Below are 23,113 nucleotides of genomic sequence, written 5' to 3' on the forward strand. Positions count from 1 at the left end.
CTGAGGTTGCTGCCGCGGGCGCAGGCGCAGGGCGGCACTTCCGCCCGGCGCGGGGCTCGCGCGCATGCGCGCGGGGGGGGGGTGGGGGGTTGGTTGTTGGGGGCAGCAGCGTGCGCGTCTCTCCGCGCCGGCTCGCGCGTGTTGCCCTCGGCCGGGAGAGGCCGCGGCGGCTTCCGCTTCCGGGTGGGCCCGCGGCGCCGGGGGGCGGGGGGTCTTTGGGGGGGGAGGGGAGGTCATTTTGGGGTGGGGAGGGGGCTGAGAGGGGGCGTGGGGGCCGGTCTGGGGGTGAGTCCTTGTGGGGGGGAGGGCCGGGTGGGCCCTGTAGGGGTTTGGGGGCCGGTTTTGAGGTGGTGGGTGCTGTGGGGGGTTGGGGGCCCGTTTTAGGGTGAGTCCTTTGGGAGGAGGGGGCCTCTTCTGGGGTGGGGAGGGCGGGGTGGGCGCTGTGGGGGGTTTGGGGGCCGGTTTTGGGGTGGTGGGCGCTGTGGGGGGTTGAGGGCTGGTTTTGGGGTGAGTCCTTTGGGGGAGGGGGCGCCTTTTGGGGTGGGGAGGGCGGGGTGGGCGCTGTGGGGGGTTTGGGGGCCGGTTTTGGGGTGGTGGGCGCTGTGGGGGGTTGAGAGCTGGTTTTGGGGTGAGTCCTTTGGGGGAGGGGGTGCCTTTTGGGGTGGGGAGGGCGGGATGGGTGCTGTGGGGGGCTTGGGGGCTGGTTTTAGGGTGAGTCCTTTGGGGGGGGCGAGGGAGGGTTGGGTGTTATGGGGGGTGAGGACCGGTTTTGGGGTGAGTCCTTTGGGGAGAGGGGGTCCCTTTTGGGTGGAGAGGGTGGGATGGGTGCTGTGGGGGGTTTGGGAGCCGGTTTTGGGGTGAGTGCTTTGGGGGGGGTTCTTTTTGGGGTGGAGAAAGCAGGGTGGGTACTGTGGGGGGTTTAGGGGCCAGTTTGGGGGTGAGTCCTTTGGGGGAGGGGGCCCATGTCAGGGTGGGGGGCCCTATCAGAGTGGGCAAGGGCATTTCGCCCTCCTGGAGGGATTTGCCGCGGAGCTGAGCGAGAAACATCCGTTTCTGGCGGTTTCCCCGGGCGCCTGCGGCGAGCTCAGAGGCGGCCTGGGGACGGGGATGCCGAGCTCCCGCTCTCTGTGCTGCAGGCAGGACCGGCTGCGAGGCCGGCGCGGGGATCCCCGCTCCTCCGCGTCCCCACGTGCACGTCCTCCCGCTGGAGCCCAGCCATGTCGGATTTGATCCTCAATGTGAGCTTTGGCCTCTCGGAGCCCTCCAAGAAGGGGTCGGCTGGCAACCGAAAGCACAAGAACTTTCTGAAACGGCGCCGGATCCTGGAGAGGAAGGGGGTGCTGAAGCAAAAGCAGCTGCCGCCGGCCCTGCAGCAGGCAGGGAAAGGCTCACAGAAGAAGTCGGGTTCCTGGGGCAGGAACGCCAAAAAACAGCAGGCTGCAGATGTGGCCAGGAGGGACAGGTCCAAAACATGCCCCAAAGTGAATAATCCCCAGCCCAGCCCAGCCGCGCAGAACAACTCCACGAGCTCCAAAAGGACAGGTTTTCCCCCAGAAACAAAGCAAGCTCTGTGTCCCTCAGTTAAGGGAAAGAAAAGTACCCCTCTCCTCCCCGCTGTGCCTAGCAAACTGGTGGCCATTGACTGTGAGATGGTGGGCACGGGGCCCGGCGGGCGCATCAGCGACCTGGCCCGGTGCAGCATCATCGGCTACGACGGCGACGTCATGTACGACCAGTACATCCGCCCGGCCAACCCCATCGTGGACTACCGCACCCGCTGGAGCGGCATCAAGCGTCATCACATGGTGAATGCCGTCCCGTTCAGCAAAGCCCAGCGAGAGGTGCGCTCCCAGGGGCGCCGAGCTGCGTGACGAGGGGTGGCACGGTCTGGGGTGGGGGGTCCTCCCCGTCTCATGGGGCTCTCGGGGCTGTTTGGAGGTCTGTGGGGCTGTGGGGGACTCGGCCGCTCAGGCGAGGGCTGCCTGCGCGCCCGTCTGCTGCGGATCTCACCTCTGCAGCAGAGGGAGCATCTCCGCGCGCTTCGGCTGCTCCCGTTCAGTCCCACGTCATAGCGCTGACCTCTTTGTGGCTTAAAGTAAGCGCGTGGGTTTCTCACTGGAGCTCCCAGTGCGTGGGGCCGGTGTCATGCTCTGCCGAGGAGCAGTGACTCCCCGCAGAGCGTGACCGAAGGTAAGGATCTCTTACACGGCCGCAGCGCAGCGTGTTGGGGTCTGGCAGGTCCCTCCGGTGCCTGTGTGATCCGGGCTGCGGCAGTTCTGCCATAACCCCCTGTTCTCCTTCCTTCTCAGATCCTGAAAATCCTCTCCGGGAAGATTGTGGTTGGCCACGCCATCTGCAACGACTTCAAGGCGCTCAAGTATTTCCACCCCAAATCGCTCACCCGGGACACGTCCAAAATCCCCTTGCTGAACCGTAAGGGCGGCTTTCCCGAGAACGTGTCGATCTCCCTGAAGCGCCTCGCCAAGCAGCTGCTGCACAAAGACATTCAGGTACCCGACGGTGGTGGCGGCGGCTACCGGGCCTGACGCTGGGGTGTCCCAGCTCACCCCGTGCCAGCCGGCTCCCCGCTCGCCCCGTGCTGGGAAGGTTCCTCCCCGATTTCAGTAGCCGCCACAGGGGGCCGCTGCGAAGCTTCTGCCGTAGCGAGAAACTCCCGAAACCTCCCTTGGAGAGCTGGGAGGAATGCTGTTGTGGGAGGGCAGGATCGAGCCTGTGCCACAGGGAGCAGCAAGGCCTGGCGGTGTCGCAGCAGGCAGGGGCACGACAGGAGTGCGGAAAGGTCCAGCCCTCTTTCTTTGCACTGGCTGGGCTGTAATCAGAGTGCTTGGAGGTGCTTTGCTTCCTGAGGAAGGTTCAGGGATTAACCTTCAGTCACTCCTGATGGTCCTGGGGCAAGGCAGGCCCCTGCCTTGTGCCTCAGTTTCCCCTTCCCTGAAAAGCAGCCCACGGGAGCAGGTGCAGTGATCCTGAGCCCCTCAGAGCAGCCCGCTATCAGGCAGGTTGAGTTGGTGAGGCTTTGCCCTGCTCTGCCTGTGTCCGAAAGGTACCTCGGACTGTGCCCACGCGTCGCCTCTGTCCCCAACAGGTTGGCAAGAGTGGCCATTCCTCGGTGGAGGACGCCAGGACCACCATGGAGCTGTACAAGGTGGTGGAAGCGGAGTGGGAGCAACACCTGATGCTGAACCCCGAGCAGGAGTGACCGTCCGCAGCCTGGTCCCGGAGCCCTGAGGCTCCGGTCCCCAAGAGCCCAGAGCTCGCGGGAAGAGCAGGATGGAGCAAAGCGAGCGCGGAGGGGGCAGCTTGGCCGTCTGGGCGAGGTAGCGCAGCTGGAGAGACGATGGGATGGGGGTTGGAGCATAGCTGGGAGCCGATGGGACTGTCCCCACCAGCGCCCTGTGCCCTCAGCTACGCTGTGCCACTTGCTCTCTGTCCCAGCGGGCTCTCTGTCCCCACCTGGGATGTGGGGAGAGCCACTCTAGAGGCTGGGGCCGATCTGTGGCCCCCTGGGGGGCGTCTGGGGCTTCGTGCACCCCCAGAACAGCTCGGGGCCGTCGGAGGACACTGATACCATTGGGGTGCGCAACCCCGGCCGCGTGGCCGCTGCCGGGGAAGCGGTGCCGCCCCACGACGAGTGCTCTGCCCTGCGACGAGTGGTAGAGAGGGGCCGTCGGCCTGGGTGTGACGTTGGGGCTGTGCCAGCTGCACTTGCTCTGGGCACGGATCCTGTTGGCTGCGGTGCAATTACCAGGGGATTTAGAGCCGGCGTGTGGCCCGGGGCAAATCTCTTTTCTCCGCCGGTGCCTGTTTCTCCCCGCTTGTGAGCGGGGATGTTGCAAAACTACCTCTGACAAGGACAGCAACCGCCAAACAGCTCCGAGCTGCGGTGGTGGCAGGGACACGGAAGCTGGCGTGGGAGCGGGCAGCGCCCGGCGGGCATAAAGCAGATCCCGCCGCGGCGTTGGAAAGTCCCCGCTCTGGTTTTGGAGCAGGGTGGCTGCTGCCTGTCGGGATTTGGATTGCGCTTTCCACTTTGCGCAAGTGCTGCTGCAACCTCGGAGCCCTGGGACGAGCCCGGGCGCGGGGGAACGGCTCAGGCGTGGCGGCGAGGGGACCCGGGGACGCCGCCTCCTTCGCAGGCGCCTCCAAACACCGACGTGCCTTTGCTTTCTGAACTCTCGAGACGGTCCCCGAGCTTTCGGTCCGTCTCAGCCCGCTTTGAAGTGAAACGTTTATGTTCCAAATCCCCATTAAAAGCAATGATTAACGAGCCCTTCCTTTCGGGGGGGTGGCGATGACGCAGGGGCAGGAGGGGCTTTGGGGGGTGGCGGTGGGTCCGCGCCGGGGCCGCCCGCGGGGCGAGCGGCCCCCTCGGCTCGCCGCTTGGGCCGTGGCGCAGGCGGGGAGGCCCTTCCCGCGGCTTTTTTTTGGCGTTTCGGGCTCCGCGCGCGAGAGCTCTTGCTGCTGTTGTTTGAAATCGAAGCCGGTTGGGAGGGGGCCCCGGCAGGGGGCCGGGGAAGAGCGTGCGGCAGGGCGGCCGCGTCCTGGCGCTCGACCGAAAACGGGTCGGGAGGGGGACTCGGAGCAGGGGAGGGGGGCGGCAGGCAGGATTTGGGGTGACCCATCCCTAAGCCCGGCGTAACCTCCGGCGGGACGCGCGGCCGGGCGGCTTTCGCCTTGCGGGGGCCGACGGCAATCGCGGAGGACGCTGGCTCTGCTCCGGCCTCGCGTGCCGAGCGGAGCAGAGACCCCCCCCCCCCGACTTCGACCCCGAGAGCGGCCGGGGGCCGGCGAGGGGAGAGGCGCCCGCGGGTTGGCCGCGCGCCGGGTTTCCGGGCCTCTCGCGCTTCGGATGGATGTTGTCAGCCGTCGACCCGTCACCTGCCGACATCTGCTTCCCCGGTGACCCCTTCCTTCGCCCTCCTCTTCGCGCCGGGTACGAGCCAACCCCTTCCCCTTGCCCCCCGGCGCGGGGGAGCCGGCGGTGCTGCCGCGCCGGGGCAGGGACCCCACCGTGGGTCCCCCCCCCTCACTTCGGCCCCGTTTTCTTATTACAGCTCAGAAGCAGGAAGGTGGCAAACGTCTCCCGGAGGCCCCTGCCTTCAAAGGAGCCGGCTGGTCCCCGCGAGGACGTGACCGACCTCTCCCGGCACCGGTGTGTATCCCCGCCGAGGGGTCGGGGCCGCGTGTCCCCAGCCGGCGCCACGCCGCCGGCGTTTGGCCCGTCTTCCCCTGCCGCCTCTCCGCTTTCGGGGCGGCCGGGCTGCAGCACGTCCTGCCCCGATGGGAGATTTGGGGAGGAAAAAGGGGTTTTGGGCACGTAGCTCGGCTGCCTGCCCCCCCCCAAAACACCGCCCCGGCGTCGTTCGCCCGCGGCTCGAGGATGCTCGGCCTCGAGCCGCGTGCTCCTCCCGGCGCCGCGCCGTGCCCTCGCCGGGCGGCTGCCGCCTCGGCCCCATCTCCCGCTGGAGCGAGCGCCGGAGGAGGCAGCCGTCCGCCAGCGCCTTCCTCCCCGAGCCGGGGTGGCGCGGCCAAAACCAACAAACCCTGCCCAGGTTGGAGGGGACCCGAAAAAACGAGGGACGGGGCTGCGCGGCCGGGAGCCAAACCCTCGCTGTCGCGGGAGGAGCGCCGTCGCCCGCCGAATCCCTCGCCGCCGCCCTCCTCCCTCCTCTTCGAACCTGCCCCGCTTAAAACTTGGGCTTTTATTTATTTTCTTTATTTTGTGCTTTGCTTTCGCCGGCGGTTCGCGGCCGGCGGTGTTTGCAGCCCGGCTGCCGTTGCCATGGCGGGGCCGTCACCCCGCGGGGCCGAGGGGCGGCCGAGCCGCCAGATGTTCGGCCTTCTTCCGAGAGCCGCGGAGCTGGGAAACGTTCGTTTTAAAAATAAAATAAAATAAAAAAACCCTCCGGGCTGGGGAATATCTCGTCTGTCAGAAGGAGCCGGCGGCCGCGGCGTAGCCGGAATAGCGAGGGGCCGGGGGAAGCCCGGCTGTGAAGGAAGGGATGGAGGCAGCGGAGACCCGGGGGAGAGCTTTAGGGACCCCCTGCTTCGCCCCTAATCCGGGGAGCAGCCGCGGCCAATGTTTCGGGGGGGGCCTTTCCCGTCCCGTTCAGGGTGGGAACGAGAGCAGAGCGAGATGGGCTGCTGCCAGCCCCTGCGCTGGGGTTGGGGGGGTCTCCCTGCGGGGGGATCTCGGCTGCCTCTGGCCCAAAATGTCTTGGGGAGGGCTTTGCGGGGCGGTTTTGCGGGGGGGAAGACTTGCGGGGGGGGGGGGACTCGTGGGGTGGTTTTGCAGGGTGGGGGGACTCGCAAGGGGGCTTGTGGGGGGGCTTGGGTGGTTTTGCAGGGTGGTTTTTGCAGGGGGGGAACTCACAGGGCAGTTTTGCAGGGCGGTTTTGCAGGGGGGGAACTTGCAGGGCAGTTTTGCAGGGCAGTTTTGCAAGGGGGGGAACTCGCGGGGCAGTTTTGCAGGGTGGTTTTGCAGGGCAGTTTTGCGGGGGGGAACTCGCGGGGCAGTTTTGCAGGGCAGTTTTGCGGGGGGGAACTTGCAGGGCAGTTTTGCAAGGGGGGAAACTCACGGGGCAGTTTTGCAGGGAGGTTTTGCAGGGGGGGAACTCGCGGGGCAGTTTTGCAGGGCAGTTTTGCAGGGCGGTTTTGCAGGGGGGCAACTCGCAGGGCGGTTTTGCAGGGCCGTTTCGCAAGGTGCTTTCACAGGGCAGTTTTGCAGGCCGTTCGGCCGCTCTCCCTGCCCCTCCAGGACTGCCGGCACCCTCCGAATGCTCCCGCTGCTCCTTCCCAGGGTCAGGCAGGTCTGAGGCCGCGAACTCCCGGGCCGCTTTTCCGAGGAACTTTCATTAATCTGAAGCCAACGACTTCCTCTCGTTAGCGCAACGGGAAATCGTAGAGAGCGTGGGGGCACCGAGACGATGGACGGGCGCACCGTAGCAGGAAGGCATCCGGCGCAGCCCCCCGCGCCGCAGCGAGCCGGGCTCCGTCTCCGTCCTCGCTGCACCGCGGGGAACCGGGGCTCCGGATTTTGGGTTGGGGGCCGCCCGGACCTGCCGACGTGGGGGACGAGGCCGGGGGCAGCGGGTGCACGTGCGTGCGTGCGTGCGTGCCCGCGCCGCCGTTATCTGCGTCCCGGGGAGGGCACGGCAGAGCCGTTGCAGCCCCACGTACAAAGGAAGGTGAGAATGCAAAAGGGGAGAAGCTGGGAGTTTTTTTGTCCCAGCGCGGTTTGGAAGCAATTAAAGCTGGGAGTTTACAACCCGGGGTTATAAACCGGCCAGTCGTTAACATTTTTACGTCTATGGAAATGAGAACCATGCGTCCCGGCCCCATGTTGTCGGCAGATGCCGGACGAGTCCCCCGTAAGGAGGCCGGGCGGGCGTTTGCCGCCGTCCCCGCTCCCTGCCGAGGGTCGGAGCCGGCCGAAGGGCGCTCGGCGGCTCCGCTCGGCAGGCGGGATGCTCCGCTTTCCAACCCAGCCCCAACCCAATTTCCTCGGGCGACGGCTTTCCTCTGCCCTTTTGGGCGGCTTTGCCAGGGTTTTAGCAGCTCGTCCCGCCGGCAGGAGAAGGGGAGCGGGCCACGAGCCCCCCCCCCCCTCCCGGGGCTGCCGCCAGCTGTTTCCAGAGGCCGATCCAGCTGTTGGGCGGCAGCCGGGAGATGCTGCCCTCCGCGGCTCCGGCTTAATCCGCTCCTAAGCGCCGCGGCCTTGCCGGCTATCGGCCGAGCTCGCGGGGTTTATTTGAAGCCGGGAGCTGGAATGTTTTTCTGCGAAAAAGCCGCCCGCCCCAGGGCTTTCCAGGGACGGGAAGGTGGGGGAAGAGGAGGGAGAAGAATGAAAAAAAAGCGGGGGGGGATTTATCCGCCCTTGGCGGCAGAATTCCTTCCAGATGTGCGGCTGCTGGGGGCTCTTTCTCTCCCGCCTTGGCACACCGTCAGTAATAACCCGGCTGGATTTCCGCCCCGCGCAGCCCCGACCCGGCCGGGTCGAGGGCTCCCGGCTCGGCGGTGGCGGCGGTGGGGACGGCGGCAGCTCTCGGGGCTCCGCGGCAGCCCCGCAGCGGCTCCGCTCCGGCCCCGTCCAAGGGCAGAACGGGCTGGAAACGTGGCGGGTTTTTTTTTTTTTTTGTGTGTGTGTGTGTTTTCTCTGATTTCTGCAGGCGGGAGGTCTCCAGTGCTGAGGAACCGAATGGTTCCCCCACCACCACCCCCGCCAGAGCTTTTTGCAATGCCTCCGTGCCTCAGTTTCCCCTTTCCGGAAGGGAGCAAACCACCCGCCCGCTCCCTGCCCCGGGAGGGGGGACGGTGCTGCGCTCCGGTGTTTCGCTCAAGAGAGAAAAACCCCAGCAAATAACTCATCACGCTTTAACCAGGCCCAGTTTAGCAGGGGTTTAATCTAGCGTTAGCAATTAATCTCGTTTCTCCCCCAAGACCCGGAGCCAAAGCAAAGCCCGTGCGGCGCGGCCAAGGCTTGGGGCTACTGGAAAGGGCCGACGGCGGGGCTAAGGGGTTGCGGGGAGCCTCCGCCGGGGTTTAAGCTGCCTCTTCTCCGGGGCCGGTGGCACGGGATCGGCGCGCCGAAGCGCCCGCCGGGACGCCCGCTCGCCTGCGCAGCCCCCAGATCTCCAGGCGTTTGCAGGGTTGGGGGGGGGGGGCTTCGCTGCTTCGGTTGGACCCCGGTCGGCCGCCCGCGTCGGCTCGCGCGGGACCCGCTCTCGGGTCTGCGCCCAGGCAGGCCGCCGGGCTCGCCGGCTCTGTCGCGCCCGGGCGATGCGCCGAGACGCCCGAGCGCACGCGGGCATCGCGGCATCGCCGCAAGCCCGGGGGGAGCACCCAGGCCGGGCACCCACCGTGCAAACCGCGCCGGGTGCCGCTCGGGTGCTCGGCGCTGCAGGGCTGTGGCCGTTTGGCAGCAATGCAGCCAGCCGGCTGCCGCCAGCGCTTTTTTTGTGTGTGCGGTTTTTTTTGTTTCTCTCTCTTTTTTTTTTTTCCCCTTCTTCTTCTCCTCTTGCAAAATCCCCCAGGTGAGCGCGTAACACCCCCTCGGCTCCCCCTGCGAGCCTCGCCGGGGCCGGGGCAGGGGCCGGGGGGCTGGAAGGGGTGGGACCAGCCCGGCAGCTCCGTAATAAAATGCCACATCCAGGGCACGGAGCCCGGCGGAGCGGGGAGCGAGCGAGCGAGCGAGCAGGGCGCGATCCCGGCCAGGCAGAGGCGAGCGGGAGCCGGAGCCGCCGGGCACCGGGACCCCCCACCCCGGCCCCCGCCGGGGCCCGCAGCAGCCGCCGCCGAGATGCCCAACTTCGCCGGTAACTGGAAGATGAGGAGCTCGGAAAACTTCGAGGAGCTGCTGAAAGCGCTGGGTGAGTGGAGACCCCCCCCCCCCTTTCCAAAAAACAAAAATCCCCCTCCAGCCCTGCTGCCTTGTGAACCCCAAATCCGGGGGGGGGGGCTCCCCTTTGCACCCCCCCTTCCTCCTCCACCAGCTGCGGGGTATGTCTGCCGTGGGGGAAACTGAGGCACGGTGCAGAGGGCTGCGCGCCTCGCCGGAGCCCCTTTGCACCGAGGCTTTCTTGGAGGTATCACCCCCCCCCCAAATGCTGATGCCTACCTGCTGCAAGGGATTCCCCCCCCCCCAGCACCCCAAATAAGTGCAGCACCGGCTGGGTGCACCCTGAGCTTGCAGGGGGCCGGGAGACGGCGGCAGCGGGGGCGCTCGGGGGGCCGCGCTCGCCTCCCCCCGCCGCTCCCCTCCGCCGGAGCCGGCGGAGCAGAATATTTTCCAGGTTGGGGGATGCAGGACAAATACTTCAGTATCATTATCACTTACTTGGGTTTCACTCCCTCCTGTGCCGGCTCCCCTCGGGGCCCCCCTTTCCCCTCCCTCTCCACCTTTCCCCCCCCCACACCCAAAAAAAAAAAAAAAAGAAAATCCCTCGAATCACCGACAGCGCAACCGGCTCGGCGAAACCTCAGCAGGAAAATAAATCTGCCAAGCCGTGGCGTAAAGCTCTTCCTTTCCCACGGCGCCGAAGCGGGGGGCTCCCACCCTCTCCCGGCCCCCCGTTTCGCGAGCGTTTGAGCCGCTTCGGAGGGGGCAGGTGACGGCTCCGGGCGCCCCAGGTCGGGTGCGGGTCCCGTCGCAACCGAGATCCAGCTGTGGCCCAGATGTGGCCGTGTCCTGCCTCCCCCCCCCCCCCCAAAGTTGCCCGCCGGGTCCCAAGCAGGGGGGGGTTATTTCCCTTCTCCTCTCGCCACCCGGAGAGTCACTTAACCTGCGCGGCTCCGGGTCACGCAGCGGGCGAGCGGGGCAGTTCGGGTTCGCGGCGAGCCGTCAACGCCGCCTCGCCGGCCGCAGGCGTCAACGTGATGCTGCGGAAGATCGCGGTGGCGGCGGCGTCCAAGCCGGCCGTGGAGATCAAGCAGGACGGCGAGACCTTCTACATCAAGACCTCGACCACCGTGCGCACCACCGAGATCAGCTTCAAGATCGGGGAGGAGTTCGAGGAGCAAACGGTGGACGGCAGGCCCTGCAAGGTTTGGGGTCGGCGTGGGGGGAAACCACCTCCCCGCCGGGCCGTGGGGCCAATCCTGCCCCCGGCGCGTGGCGGTCCACGGACAGGGCGGCCGTGGCGCCTGCAGGCGTGCACGCAAACGTATAGGCGTGCACGCAAACGTATAGGCGTGCATGCAAACGTATAGGCGTGCACGCAAACGTATAGGCGTGCAGGTCCACATGTGCGGGCACGCACACACGCACAAGCGTGCAAGCCCTTTGCAAGAAGACGGATGGCTCCTTTCATCCCTGGGCGCCTTCCCGCCCCGTCACGGCCCCGGGTGACGGATGAGCCCGGAGAGGCGAACAAATGGGCCCGTCCATCTGGCGATGGGGTCGCTGGGGAGGTGATGGATGGCCCTGGGAGGGGGGGACGGGGCACGGGCCACGGGGTCGGGCCGCTCGCCGTGGCCCCCGGCCCCAGCGCCCTCCCTCTGCCCCCCGCCGCAGAGCCTGGCCAAGTGGGAGAGCGAGAACAAGATGGTCTGCGAGCAGCGGCTGCTCAAGGGCGAAGGGCCCAAGACGGGCTGGTCCAGGGAAATGACCAACGACGGCGAGCTCATCCTGGTGAGGCGCCGGCGGCCTCGGTTCGGGGCCGGCGTGGGGATTTTGGGGGAGGTCGGGGCGAGGAGCGACCCCCTCTTCCCCCCCCCCCCCCATACTTCTCTCTGGGGATGCTGCGGGGTCAGGGCAGGCTGGAGCATCCCAGCCCCTGGTGCATTGTGGGAAACTCCCAGCTGGCATCTCTTTCCCCCCCCCCAGCCACGTCCCACACCGTGACCCCCTCCCCGTTCCTCCTTGCAGACCATGACCGCCGACGACGTCGTCTGCACGCGGGTGTACGTCCGGGAGTGACGGCGCTGAACCCCCCCCCCCGGCAAGACCCCCCCCCAAACCACCCCTCTTCACCCCGTCCCCCCTCCCCAGCGAGGCGGAGGGTGCCGCCGCCCCGGCCCCCCTCCAATTTGATTTTTTTTATATATTTTTTTTTATTTTTATTTTTTTTAAAACGCCGTGATTTGCGGGGCCCCGACGCCCCCGCTCCGTAATTCCCGCTCGCTCTCCCCCTTCCCCGGTATTTATTTTCTTAATATTTTATTGAAACACGAAACAGCTCCAGCCCGGCGGCAGCGCCGGGGCTCGGCAGCCCCGCGCCGCTTCTGCGCGCGTCTCCTCCGCCTCCGTCTCTTCCCTCTTCCCCCCCCCCCAACCCTGAAATTTTTAATAAAGGTCTCCCGAGGACCCCCCCCCAACCCCGCGCCCTCGGCTTTGCGCAAGGCGGCGCGGGATCGGCCGGAGGAGAAGGAGGGGGAGGAAGCGGAGCCGGCAAGGGGGGGGGGGCACATCTGGATGGGGGGGTCTCCGCCAGCTGTTGGGGGGGGGGGCCGTGACCGCGTGTTAAACCAAGGCGAATTCTTCCCGGCATCGCAGTGGGGCAAGCAGCCTTTGCAACTGGTATTGCTGGGGGGGGGGGGGGGGGGACGATGCACGGCGCCGCGTGGGTGGTTTCGGGTGCCCCCCGGCTACCCGAGGCGCCTCTAAGCCGGCGCTAATCCTCCCCGGTGACCTCTGCGGCCCTCGGCCGGCCCCGAGCGCCTTTCATCCACCGGGTGCAGGGGTCACTGGTCACAAATGCACAGACCCCCCCCCCCCCGCTTTTCCCCGAGTGGTTCACGTGCATTTTCTGCAAGCGAAGGCGGGGGGCCGGGGGGGGGGGACGACGTCGGGTCCTCGAATGGCGGCGGGAGGTTCCCGCTCCCCGGAGGGGTGCATCGCTCCGGGGGTGGGTTTTTTCCCCCCGATGGCTGCAGACGTTGGCCGACGCACGGGGAAGGTTTCGTGCCGACCCTTCGTGGGGTTTGGCGCAGGCCGGGGTGGTGGTGGTGGGGGGGGGCGATCGGTTCTCCCGGCGCGGGAAGGGGTTTCCGGGCCGGAGGGTTGCGCAAGGCGGGCGGCGGCGGGCTGAGTCAGGGCACCCTGGACGGGCTCCAGCGCCCGGCCCTGCCCCGCGGAGCTGGCCGGGCATCGGGGACGCGAGGCTTTTTTTTGGGTTTCCCCCCCCCCCGGTGCAACCCCAAATCCGCGCTCCAGGCACGGCTGCCACGACGGATGCTCGAGCCCTGCTGCAGCTGAGCTGCCGCCGCGCCGGCCCGGATGCCGGGGTCCCCCCACTCTGGGGGGGGGAGTCTCGCCCTCCGGGCGCCGGGTCATCCCTGCGCGTGGTGCAAGGCGCTGGGGGGCCGGAGCGGCGGTGGACCCTCCGCTTCGCCGGCCCTGGCAGCGGGCCAGCATTGTTCTCCTGCCCGCCGAGACCCGGCAGGCGTTTTCCTCCTCCTCCTTCTCCTCCTCCTCCTCCTCCTTTCTTTCTCTCTCCTCTCCCAGCTGCATCTGGCGCCGGCGGCTCTGGCCGGTCCCGGGCTGGAGCGGGATGCGGGAAAAGGGGCAGCGGGTCCGGCTGGGGCGAGGGGGCTGCGGGTTTCGGCCCTGGTCCCCCTAGGGCGGGGGGGGGGGGTCTCCGCAGATCGCCCTGCGCGCGAACAGGGATGGGGATGGCGTGTTTTCAGGGATGCAGCGGTTTGAGCCCAAGTGTTGATGCAGGATTGGGGGGGGGGGGTCCCGGTTTGCACAGGGGCTGCAGAGATGCAAAGGGGTCCGGGCACGGCGAGCTGGGGCTCGGTCGGGGCCACCCAGGGTTGCACCCCGGGATGCTCCGGGACCAGCTCCAAGGACCAAAGCAGCTGCTCGGCTCTCCCCCCCCCCCCCCCAAACAACCAGCCCGGCCCGCGGCATCCGGCCGCGCTAGACGGGATTAGGGCGGCCAGACTGTGCGGCGCTGCGCACCCGCCTGCCCGGGCGGCTGCTGACATCTGCCGGCTGCGGCGGGGGGACGGGGGGCCTGGACCGAGGGCGAGCGACCTCGAGGAGCCGCTTTGTCCCCTCTGGGGCGAGCAACTTGTTTGGGGTTTTTGTTGTTGTTGTTTTTGCTCCCCGCAGGAGGCGGCAGCTCTGCGTTGCAATTAGGCGGCCGCGGCGGGATTGCCGGCTCCCCCTGCCTCAGTTTCCCCATCTGCAGCCTGACTCCGAGCTCGCTCCCTGGGGCTCCGGGAGCGAGAGGTGGCTGCGGTAATTACAGGGCGGGAGGCGGAAAACGAGAGCGCTGCTGCGGTGGCCGCGGAAAGTCTCCCGGCTCCCGGGGCGCTGGCGAACGCGTCCCGGGGTAGCCGGCGCGTCGGGGAAGCCCCGGGGCCGGCGAAGGGCTGGGTGACTTCAAAGGGTGCCCAGGGCACGCGGGAAGGTGCTGACGGGGCAGGGAGGGAGCTCGGCTCCGGGGAGGAGCAGGGCCCGGAGCCCGGGTCGCGTCTCCTCTCCGGGGCATCGGGTGGTGGGATGGGGAGACGTCGGGTGGGGGGGACGGGACAGCACCCTGAGGGCCAAGGCTTGGGTGTCCCCACACCTGCCACCCCAGGTCGGCGACTTTGTTTTGCTCTCCTCCCCGGCACGCCAAGCTGGGGAAACTGAGGCACGAGGCCGCCAGGCAGAGGCAAGCGGGGAGCAGCAGCCGGAGCGCACGAGTCACCCGCCGCCCCGCGGGTCCCTCCTCCGGGCCACCCGGACCCGACACCGCACGAACAAAGCAGCCGGGGCAACTGGGGATCACTTTTAATGCCGCATACAAAGTCCTCCCCCTCCCCGTCCCCCCCCCCCCGCCCCAAAGACAAGACAGAATTTAAAATTCTTCCAAAAATAAATTAAAGGGATGGGCTCCCCCCCCCCCCCCCTTCTGGTCTGTGCAAAGAGAAAAAAGAAAATTCCCCTCCGCTCCCCAGGGCCTAACCTAGGCTTCAGCAAAGGAAAGAAAACGGACAAAGCAAGTTAAATACGGCGGCCCGAGCGGCATCGCTCGCGGGCTGACGCGTCCGGGCAGAGCCGTGCCCGAGCGCCGCAGCCGAGCGCCGCGGATCGCCCTTCCCCGCGTCCGAGACGGCCGCGCGCGGCGAGGCGGAGGCTTTGCAACGCTGCCGCTGGCTGCGCAGAGGCTCGGCTGCCCCGGGCCGCGGTGCTTGCTGATGGGGAAACCGAGGCACGCAGCGAGGTCCGGCGGCGGCGCCGGAGCAGAGCCGTCCCCGCGCACCCAGCTCGGGCTGCAAACGCCAGCGGGACCCAGCTGCAGAGAGGGCTGGCGTTTTGGCCTGGTTCCAGTCCGGTGCCACCATCGCCAGCTCCCTCCTGCCCACGCCAGCCCTGACAACTGGGGACTCATGTCAGCAGCCAGCGCCCGCGTGGGAATCTCCCCCTGTCTGAGAGCAGGTAAAAGGGGTCCCGTCCCTGTCCCCCCCGCCCCCCAAAGCAAAGAGCACCTGCCTGAGCGGCAACGTGCACAGTGACGTCTCGCTGGGGACTCCGCGGCGCCTTCCCCAGGAAGGGGTCGGGGCTGGAGCAGGGAAAGGCACCGGATTGCCCCAGGGCCCGGTGCTGAGCCGGAATCAGCCACCGCCTGCGCTGCCCTCGCCCCGGAGCGGGACCCCTCCGTGGGGGAAGAGGACACCCCAACCTGGAGGCAGCACCGCACCCGGCTCCTCGGGGGCACGAGAGAGGTTAAGTGCTGTCGGAAAGGTGACCTATGTACATCCCTGAACTTCACGGCTCTGCGAGCCCCCTTCCCCGCTGAGCTGCCCCGCTCCCCTGCCCCTCCGTGGGAGAAGCCCGGCCGCCACCCGCGGGGGCTGCGGACCCCCAGCTACGAGGTCTGGCACTGGACGTGTTGGCGCGAGCCATCCTCAAAGTCGTCTTCGTGGTACGCTTCGCCAGCGTAGGGCCGTCGGCCCGAGCCGCTGTGGGGTGTGTAGTCGCTGAGCTCCACCTCCTCCGTGTCCTCTGTGGCCATCACCTCCTCCTGGGGTGGGAAGAAGGCCTGGAGCTGGCGGAGCCGATCAGTGGGGAGCCAACCGGGCTCGGGGAACTTCACCTGGGAACCACGGAGAAAGGATGGAGGCACGGGACGGGCACACGGGGCTGCAGCAGGGACAAGGATCAGCCAGCAGCCGGACAACAGAGCCACAGGCTCCTTACCTGGAACTGCACGATGAGTTTGCCCTTCTGGAAGGGGCTCCTGTACACAGGCATCCCCTCGTTGGGGACACACTTCAGGTCCCCGGGTCGGATGACATCACCTGAGACGGGAGGTTAGCATGATCTCGCTCTGCAGGACTTTGCCCTTGCCCAGGACCTCTGGGCATCACCCTGGCTTCCGCTGGCACTGCCTCCGTGGCAGCAAGCCCAGGGGCACTGAAGAGTAACCCGGGACATTGCCCGTAACCCACCCCAATGTGCGGAGGCCAGATCTGGAGCAAAAAGGCAGGAAGAGTCACACACCCACAGAGCAAGGATGCAGCTGGGAGCAGCACCCAGGAGTTCGGCACGCCACAGCTCTAACCACCGGGCCTGTATCGCTCCCGGCCATCAGGACCGTCGGGGTTTCTCGACCCAACCTCCCCAGCTCTCTAACCGTGCTCCTGCTTCCCTCCTAGGTTCAGCGCCAGAACCCAGTGCCTCCCTGCCCAGGACGAGAGGGACCCCAGGTGTCCTGATGGGCCCCGGCAGCTGCCCCACCTGGCTGCGAGGCGATGAGCAAGGTCCTGTTGTCCAGGGTGCGGACGACCTGCCGGCAGCCGCACAGGGCGTCCGCCAGGCTGATCTCCCTCTTGACGATGAGGTCGTCACCGCTGCGCCGGAAAACAGGGTGCTCTTTCTGGTCCAAGACGATGATGATGTCCCCGGGCTCCAGGCCGGGTACTTGGTCTCCTTCCTCGTGGAACGTGATCTTCTGCCCGTCCTTCATGCCTGCGGGATGCCCGGGGAGAGCTCAGGGCCTGGGGCTGCCGCCCAGGACCGCGTGAGCACGCAGCCAACGCTGGGGCAGCGCCCAGGGGCCGTTTCACAGGCAAAGACCTGGGCAGCACCACTGGGGCAGCACCACCTCACCTTTGTCCAGGTGGACGCTGAGGATCTTCTTCTCTCGGACAACCTTGCGGCCGTTGCAGGTGAGGCAGCAGTCCCGAGGCCGGATCCACTCGCCCTGGCCCTGGCACTGCGTGCACACTGTCTGGATCTGCTGGATCATGCTGGGCCCCAGCTGGTGGATACGGACTTCCATGCCTGAGCCGTGGCACTTGGGACATCTCCTCTGGGCGCCCTCCCGGACCCCGCAGCCTGCGGGCGAGGGGTGGCAGAGGCCGTGAGCACCCGGGACGCAGCACAAGGGGAACAAGGCTTTGATCCCAGCTCCCTCCCTGCGCTGGGACAGGATCCCAGGCGCCCCGTCACCCAGCCCCTCCGGCGCGAGGCCGGGCCTCACCTCCGCACTTCCTGCAGATGATGTTCTTCTGCAAGGACAGCTTCCGGGTGGTGCCGTTGTAGAGGTCCTCCAGCGACACCGAGAGCTGGTGCACCACGGTCTTCCCTGGCCGGACGAAGGGGAGAGCTCAGCTCAGCACCCGGTCGCGCGTGACCCCCACGAACGCCCTGCGCCGTCGCTGCCTCAGCTGTGACCGGCTCCCGGGAGGAACGCGACGGCTCTGCGGCCGTCACGCAGCGGATCCACCCGATTACAAGGCTGCGCCTTTGGCCACTACTCTCCCCTCCCAGTGAAGGCCCCTGGGCTACGGCGGGCTGCCGAGCACGGCCCAGCCAGGCTCGGCGTCCGTAATTCTCCTTTGGGAGCGCTGACCGGACAGCTTCCCTCTGGAGCCAGCGCTGCTTAATCCTAGGGACGGGGACAGCAGGAGGAACAAAAATGAATTTTTTTCGCCGGGCTTGGAAGAGCCCTCCAGCAGGCCTCTGCTCGTGTCTCCAAGCCTGGATCCGGATGGCTCCCCTGGGGCTTGGGACAGCCCCAGGTCCCCAGCGTGGGTCAGGAACGGCTCCTTCCCCCGGGACCGGTCCGCTCAGCCCTCTGGGAGAGCTGCGTGCCCTTCCCAGGTGTCAGCAGGGCCAGGGCGGCTTATCGCCTCAACCCAGCTCAAGAGACTTTATCTGGAGTTGCTGGGACGCTCTCGTTTGCTCCCTAATTACCCTGCTATTAAATCCAACCACTTCAGCAACAACCACTGTGGCGGAGTCACCCGGCCAACCGCTCCCATGACCCAGGCCCGAAAGCGTCTGTACAGTCACCGGCGCAGCCCTGCACGCCCTGCGTCTTGCCCCAGCCTCCCCCGGGGCTCGTGGCGAGCCGAGGGCAGCGCAGGACTGAGTCACCGCTGGCCCTGGCGACAGTGGGAGAAGGCTGGGACAGGGACAGGCCCTTTGAAGAGGGGCAGATGGAGAAAGCAATGAAGAGGATGACGAAGAACCACGCCAAGCTGTGCACTGCAGGATGGAGGTAGCCCGCGGGCCACCGACCGGATCCTGCTGCCCCCAGAGCCAGGATCGGTCGACACCACTGCGCGCCGCAAGCCGATCCCGTCCCGTTTCCGCTCTCGCTGTCGCACCCGGGGTCCTGGGACCCTGCGCCGGTCCCTGCCGTACCTCGTCTGTCGCCTCGGCCGCGCATGCGCACTCCGCCGCCGAAGAAGAGGTCGAAGATGTCCATGGGCGAGCCGAACCCGCCGCCCCCTCCTCGGTTGCCCAGGCCGCCTTCCTTCATGGCCCGCTCCCCGCCGCGGTCATAGAGAGCCCGTTTGTGGGAGTCCGACAGCACCTCGTAGGCTTGGGAGATCTGCTTGAACTGGGGAGGAGAGGAGGAGGGTGAGGGTGAGCGGGGCCAGGCGAGCCGGGCCGGGCGCCGGCGCCGCGGTACCTACCCGCTCGCCCTCGCTGGGGTTCTTGTCGGGGTGGTATCGGAGCGCCAGGCGCCGATACGCCCGCTTGATCTCGTCCAGGGTGGCCCCCGGCCTGACGCCCAGCAGGTCGTAGTACCCGGTTTCCTTCACCATCTTCCTCGCTGCCGACGCGCTGGGAGGGGAGAAAAGCCGTGAGCCCCCGGCCCGTCGCCCTCCCTCGCGGTCCGGGCTGGCCCCGGGACACCGGCTCCCACCTCCGCCCCTTCTGCAGCAGCTTCTTGCTTCGAAAACCCGATCGAAGCGGAAGGGTTTTTCTCTCTGCTCTCGTCGCTGCATCCGCGGCCGCCCTGCCGAGTTACCCAGTGCGCCCGCTTGCCCAACCCTGCCTCAGTTTCCCCATTTTATAAAGCAACAGCATCCTCTGGGGCGAAGCGCTTTGAACCGCAGCCCGGGCCTGACTCGAGGCTGGTGACCGCGGCTCCTTGATGCTGTTGCCGAGCCGCTTTCCCCCCCCACCCCGTCGCGAGAGGCAACGTGCCGGGAGCAGATAAGCCCTGCGCAGGGTGTGGAACGTGTTTATCTTGCGAATTAGGGGCTGTCGGTGCCGAGGGCGCTAGGAGGGGACGCGGCGAAGCGCTCGGGCTTCCTCCATCCTCCCAGCCCGCCCCCTCGCTCGCCGGGAGAGCCCTCCTGACAGGCAGTAAATAAGCGGCTCCGGCCTGACAACTGCCGCCAGCCGACGGCCGCGGCCAAGGCACGGAGCGGCCCGGGCCCCGCGGTAGCGTTACAGAGCGGGATTGGGTAACGGGAGCCCGAGGGACCCCGCTCGGGGCCGCTTCCCTCGGCCAAGGCTCCGGAGGTGTCCCGGCCGAGGGCGGCCGGTGGTGACAGCTCCCCGGGGTGGCGTGGCGTCGAGTCGGGACCTCGGCGCTCGCGTCCCCGCTGCGCCCCGTCCCGAGGCGTCCGCCAGCGCGTCACCGTCCCCCGTGGGCCGGAGCGCGGCAGCCCAAAACCCTGGGCAACCCTCCCCGCCACCACCACCACCCCCACCCCAAACAGCCCCCCGCCTGCTTCACCATGGGGTCTGGGGGATCCCCCCCCCACCCGCTTCACCATGGGGCCGGGGGGATCCACCCTACCCCCTTCACCATGGGGCCGGGGGGATCCACCCCTCCACCATGGGGCCTGGGGGATCCCCCACTACCCCCTTCACCAGGGGGCCGGGGGGCTCCCCCCCACCTCCTTCACCATGGGGTCTGGGGAGATCCCCCCCCTTCACCATGGGGTCTGGGAGATACCCCCCCCACACTCTTCACCATGGGGTCTGGGGGATCCCCCCCTACCCCCTTCTCCATGGGGCCAGGGGGCTCCCCCCCACCTCCTTCACCAGGGGGCCAGGGGGATCCCCCCCTTCACCATGGGGTCTGGGGGCTCCCCCCCACCTCCTTCACCATGGGGCTGGGGGATCCCCCCCACCTCCTTCACCAGGGGGCCAGGGGGATCCCCCCCTTCTCCATGGGGCCAGGGGGCTCCCCCCCACCTCCTTCACCATGGGGCTGGGGGATCCCCCCCCACTCTTCACTATGGGGTCGGGGGATCCCCCCCACCTCCTTCACCAGGGGGGCAGGGGGATCCCCCCCTTCACCATGGGGTCTGGGGGCTCCCCCCCACCCCCTTCACCATGGGGCCGGGGGATCCCCCCCCACACTCTTCACCATGGGGCCTGGGGGGATTCCCCCCCCCCCAGGCTGAGCAGCCGTGCGGGATGGGCCCAGGCGTCCGAGCAAGGGGGCAGCAGCCCCTTGGGGCTCTGCGGCCGAGCGGTGCCGGGGACCCAGGCGTCCGGGAGGCGGCGGGGGGCAGAGCGTGCCCCTCCCTCCACCCCAGCCCCCCACGACAGGAGAGGGGCCCAGGCGTCCGGGAGCCAGGCTCCAGCCCTGCTTGGTGGAGGGGGAAGGCTGGGGTGGGAGGGGTCCCCCGAAGGGACCCAGGCGTCCGGGAAGCGCTGGGGGGGGGGGTCACATTGAGGAAGAGGAGAGCCTGCCCCCCCCCCCCCGCCTCGCACAGTAGAGGGGCCCAGGCGTCCGGGAGTCAGGTTTGGGGGGGGGGGTTGTTTGGTGGGGGGGGGTGTCCCGGGAAGCGACGCAGGCGCCCCAGAAGAGGAGATCGCCGCTGCCCCACGCAGGTGGGTGGGCGCCGGCGCCGGTAAAGCGTGGGCCCAGGTGTCCCGGACCGGGTTGGGGGGGGGGGAGCAGCAGGGGGCCCAGGCGTCCGAGCCCCCCCGGAACTCACCGCCGCCGCCCGCCGCTCTGCCACCCGTCTCCGAACTCTCTGGAAGCCGGGACACGCCCCCCGCCGACCCCATTGGCTGGAGCCCACCCCGCGGGGCACGCCCCCTCGCTGGCCAGCGCCGCGCCCATTGGCGTCGGCCCCGCCCTTCGCCACGCCCTCTGCCCTTCTCCCCGTCTCCCATTGGCTCCCGGCCTTCCCGGAGCAGGTTTGGGAGGCGGGGGTGCTGGCGGCCTCTCGATTGGTGGCGGAGGAAAGGCCCCGCCTCTCGGCCGACGCCTCCCTTCCCATTGGCCAGGCTCGGCGGCCAATCGGGTGAAAAGGTGGGAATCGGCCGCGCTGCGGTTTGCCCGCAGGGGGCGCCGTGGTGCGGGCGGCGGCGGCGGCGGCTCCGACGCGGCCCGGCGGCGCGGGCGCCGCACGTGCGCTGAGTTGGCCGGCCTCAGCCGCGAGCACGGGGAGCGGCGCTTGGGCGCCGGCGGCCCCCTCGGCTGGGTTAAAGCAGCTCCGCGGAAGGCAGCCGGGTGCCGTTGTCGCCGCCTTGGGCTTCCTTGACCTGCCGTGGGGGAGAACCGGGAGAGGGGACAGTGAGGCAAGTAGGCACAGGGGGAGCAGACTCCTCCCGGAGCTGGCAGCCAGTTGGGCTCTTCGGAGTGAGTGGTGCTTTCTGCTCGCCGTGACTTTGTGCCCTGCTGGGGTTCCCTGGGAAGCAGGGCTGCCCCCCGGCTGGGGGCATGGGGTGCTGCCTGCAAAAGGGGCAGGAGGCAGGAAACAATAAACCCCTGGGGCTTGTGAGGAGGCGGAGGAAGGCAGCAAGGTGGCAGGCACGGGTTACAGCAGGGTTGGGGCTGCGTAGCGGGGCGGTGGACGTGCTCCCGTCTCGCTGCTGGCGACCCCAGCGCAGCGCCTGCGGGGCAGCCGGCTGTCCTGCGAGAGCCGTCTCCGGTGTCAGCCTCCAAAATCACTGGCCATGTTTGGAAAAGCCCCCGGGTCTGGAGCCAGATGCTCTCTGCTCCCCGCAGGGCTGCCGTTGCCCCGCGGCCCAGCAGCGCTGCGGCCCCGGGGGGCAACTCGAGGAGGGTCAAGCATGCCACCGCCGCCTTCGGCTCTCCCTGGAGGCGATAAATCTCCCCTCACCCCTCCGCTGTGAAACCCAACCCTGCCGGGCAGTTGTCACCCAACTGGGGTTTCAGCGACCCCCTTCCCACCTGCCCAGGGGCTCAGGAGGGAGGTTTGCACCGAATTCCTGTGCGAGGGGCCGGGACCGTGGCCCCTGAGGCCGGGGTGATGGGCCGCCGGCAGCGAGCCCCGGGGCTGGGAGCCCTACGGTCCACCCTGGGTGCCGGGGCTGGTCCCTCTCCATCGACCTCTCCGCGGCGAATCGCTGCTCCCGTGGTCCCGTCCCAAATAACGTGATGTTCGCTCTGCGGTCCGAGCTCCGGAGAGCACCGGACCTGAATCATAGCGGTCAGGGCCGGTTTGGCCCCGGCCTCGGGTCCGGAAGGCGGCACTCGGGGATGGGGCGAGCCGGGTTTGTCCCGTGCTGGCTGCGCGGCGCGGAAGGAGCCGCTTTGTCGGCGTTTCCTCTGCCGACGGGTGAGTCAGCTCCGCGCATGGCACGTGGGCTGGCTCCCGGCCCCCCGCCCCCCCAAACCCCCTTGAACCCTGCCGGGGAGCTGCGTGGCAGCAAGTTCCCCTCCCGCTGCCCCCCGCCCCGGGAAGGTGCTGCTTTGGGGAGGAATGGTGCATCTCGGATGGGCTGGGGTGTTTTTGGGGAGGGATGCCGGTGGGGGGGGGGGTCTTTGCACCGGGATGGCGTCTCGCCCACGGGAACGGCTGGAGCCGCCCGAGATCTCACGTTCGCGTCGGCTCCCCGGCCCAAACGGGACCGGCTGCTTAGGCGAGAGGGGAAACTGAGGCAGGGAGCGGGGCTGCGCCTCCAGCCCTCCCTGTCCCGTGCGATCCCGGCTCGGCTGAGTGCCGCCCGCATCCCCGCGCCCCGTTTGCTGGGCGCTCGGCCTTTCCCAGTCCGCTGCATTTTGGGGAGGAGGAAACAGCTTTTGGGGTGGTTATCTGTCTCGTGGGGGGGGGGAGGTGATGATTCCCTTCTCCCTCCAACCGTGCGAAGGAGCTTTTTTTTTTTGGGGGGGGGGGTGCAGCCGGCCGCCCCGTCCTTCGCCCCGCGCTGACGGACGGCTCCAGGCGCGCATTCCCGGCGGCCGCGGGGCTCGGCATCCGCGCCGCCCCCGTTCGGCAGCAGCTGTTGCGGGCCCGGGGGGCACGGCGCGGCCGGGGGGGGTCACCGCCCGGCAGCTGGCAGAGCCCCGAAAACCGGGCCAGAGCTTATTATAGCCGGATGGAGCTATTCCCGGCGGCGGCGCGGCCCCACCGGCTGGGATGCTGCCGGCGCTCGTCCCGGGGAGGGGGGGGACCAGCCCGAGTCTTGGTGGGGGGGGGGTCAGGT

The 23,113-nt window shown here is 68.4% G+C and overlaps 3 protein-coding genes and 1 long non-coding RNA gene across 6 annotated transcripts; 3 read left to right on the forward strand and 1 right to left on the reverse strand.

Moving 5' to 3' along the window:
* The first annotated feature begins 42 nt into the window (after positions 1 to 42).
* On the forward strand, positions 43 to 4,288 carry ISG20L2 (interferon stimulated exonuclease gene 20 like 2). 2 transcript variants are annotated; one of them, XM_068922633.1, is made up of 4 exons: positions 43 to 183; positions 1,137 to 1,841; positions 2,310 to 2,510; positions 3,107 to 4,288. In XM_068922633.1, exons 2-4 carry the CDS (start codon positions 1,218 to 1,220, stop codon positions 3,218 to 3,220), a joined length of 939 nt encoding a protein of 312 aa, XP_068778734.1. In that variant the 5' UTR covers positions 43 to 183; positions 1,137 to 1,217; the 3' UTR covers positions 3,221 to 4,288. The 2 variants fall into 2 exon arrangements, with proteins under 2 accessions (XP_068778734.1, XP_068778733.1); XM_068922632.1 differs by lacking the exon at positions 43 to 183 and having other exon boundaries at positions 965 to 1,841.
* Positions 4,289 to 4,815: 527 nt separating this feature from the next.
* LOC138062977 (uncharacterized) lies at positions 4,816 to 5,696 on the forward strand. Its single transcript, XR_011136657.1, has 3 exons — positions 4,816 to 4,954; positions 5,076 to 5,173; positions 5,574 to 5,696. It is a non-coding gene; the product is annotated as an uncharacterized lncRNA (long non-coding RNA).
* Positions 5,697 to 9,181: 3,485 nt separating this feature from the next.
* On the forward strand, positions 9,182 to 12,658 carry CRABP2 (cellular retinoic acid binding protein 2). The gene is made up of 4 exons (XM_068922134.1): positions 9,182 to 9,389; positions 10,385 to 10,563; positions 11,033 to 11,149; positions 11,387 to 12,658. Exons 1-4 carry the CDS (start codon positions 9,320 to 9,322, stop codon positions 11,435 to 11,437), a joined length of 417 nt encoding a protein of 138 aa, XP_068778235.1. The 5' UTR covers positions 9,182 to 9,319; the 3' UTR covers positions 11,438 to 12,658.
* Positions 12,659 to 14,219: 1,561 nt separating this feature from the next.
* LOC104154185 (dnaJ homolog subfamily A member 1) lies at positions 14,220 to 20,797 on the reverse strand. 2 transcript variants are annotated; one of them, XM_068922382.1, is made up of 8 exons: positions 20,653 to 20,797; positions 18,382 to 18,532; positions 18,107 to 18,305; positions 16,938 to 17,042; positions 16,565 to 16,792; positions 16,193 to 16,423; positions 15,653 to 15,753; positions 14,220 to 15,548 (listed from the first exon to the last, which is right to left on the reverse strand). In XM_068922382.1, exons 1-8 carry the CDS (start codon positions 20,778 to 20,780, stop codon positions 15,321 to 15,323), a joined length of 1,371 nt encoding a protein of 456 aa, XP_068778483.1. In that variant the 5' UTR covers positions 20,781 to 20,797; the 3' UTR covers positions 14,220 to 15,320. The 2 variants fall into 2 exon arrangements, with proteins under 2 accessions (XP_068778483.1, XP_068778484.1); XM_068922383.1 differs by lacking the exon at positions 20,653 to 20,797 and adding an exon at positions 18,615 to 19,332.
* Between the last annotated feature and the right edge of the window lie 2,316 nt (positions 20,798 to 23,113).

The sequence above is a fragment of the Struthio camelus genome, chromosome 30, assembly GCF_040807025.1.
Source record: "Struthio camelus isolate bStrCam1 chromosome 30, bStrCam1.hap1, whole genome shotgun sequence".
In the NCBI taxonomy this organism is placed as follows: domain Eukaryota; kingdom Metazoa; phylum Chordata; class Aves; order Struthioniformes; family Struthionidae; genus Struthio; species Struthio camelus.

Coding starts and splice junctions, on each gene's coding strand:
- ISG20L2 (XM_068922633.1), top strand. CDS start 1,218: ATGTCGGATTTGATCCTCAATGTGAGCTTTGGCCTCTCGGAGCCCTCC. Junction 1,842..2,309: donor TCAGCAAAGCCCAGCGAGAG/GTGCGCTCCCAG, acceptor CTTCCTTCTCAG/ATCCTGAAAATCCTCTCCGG. Junction 2,511..3,106: donor TGCTGCACAAAGACATTCAG/GTACCCGACGGT, acceptor TGTCCCCAACAG/GTTGGCAAGAGTGGCCATTC.
- CRABP2 (XM_068922134.1), top strand. CDS start 9,320: ATGCCCAACTTCGCCGGTAACTGGAAGATGAGGAGCTCGGAAAACTTC. Junction 9,390..10,384: donor GGAGCTGCTGAAAGCGCTGG/GTGAGTGGAGAC, acceptor CGCCGGCCGCAG/GCGTCAACGTGATGCTGCGG. Junction 10,564..11,032: donor TGGACGGCAGGCCCTGCAAG/GTTTGGGGTCGG, acceptor CCCCCGCCGCAG/AGCCTGGCCAAGTGGGAGAG.
- LOC104154185 (XM_068922382.1), bottom strand. CDS start 20,780: ATGGGCGCGGCGCTGGCCAGCGAGGGGGCGTGCCCCGCGGGGTGGGCT. Junction 18,306..18,381: donor ACCCCAGCGAGGGCGAGCGG/GTAGGTACCGCG, acceptor TCTCCTCCCCAG/TTCAAGCAGATCTCCCAAGC. Junction 17,043..18,106: donor CGGCCGAGGCGACAGACGAG/GTACGGCAGGGA, acceptor TCGTCCGGCCAG/GGAAGACCGTGGTGCACCAG.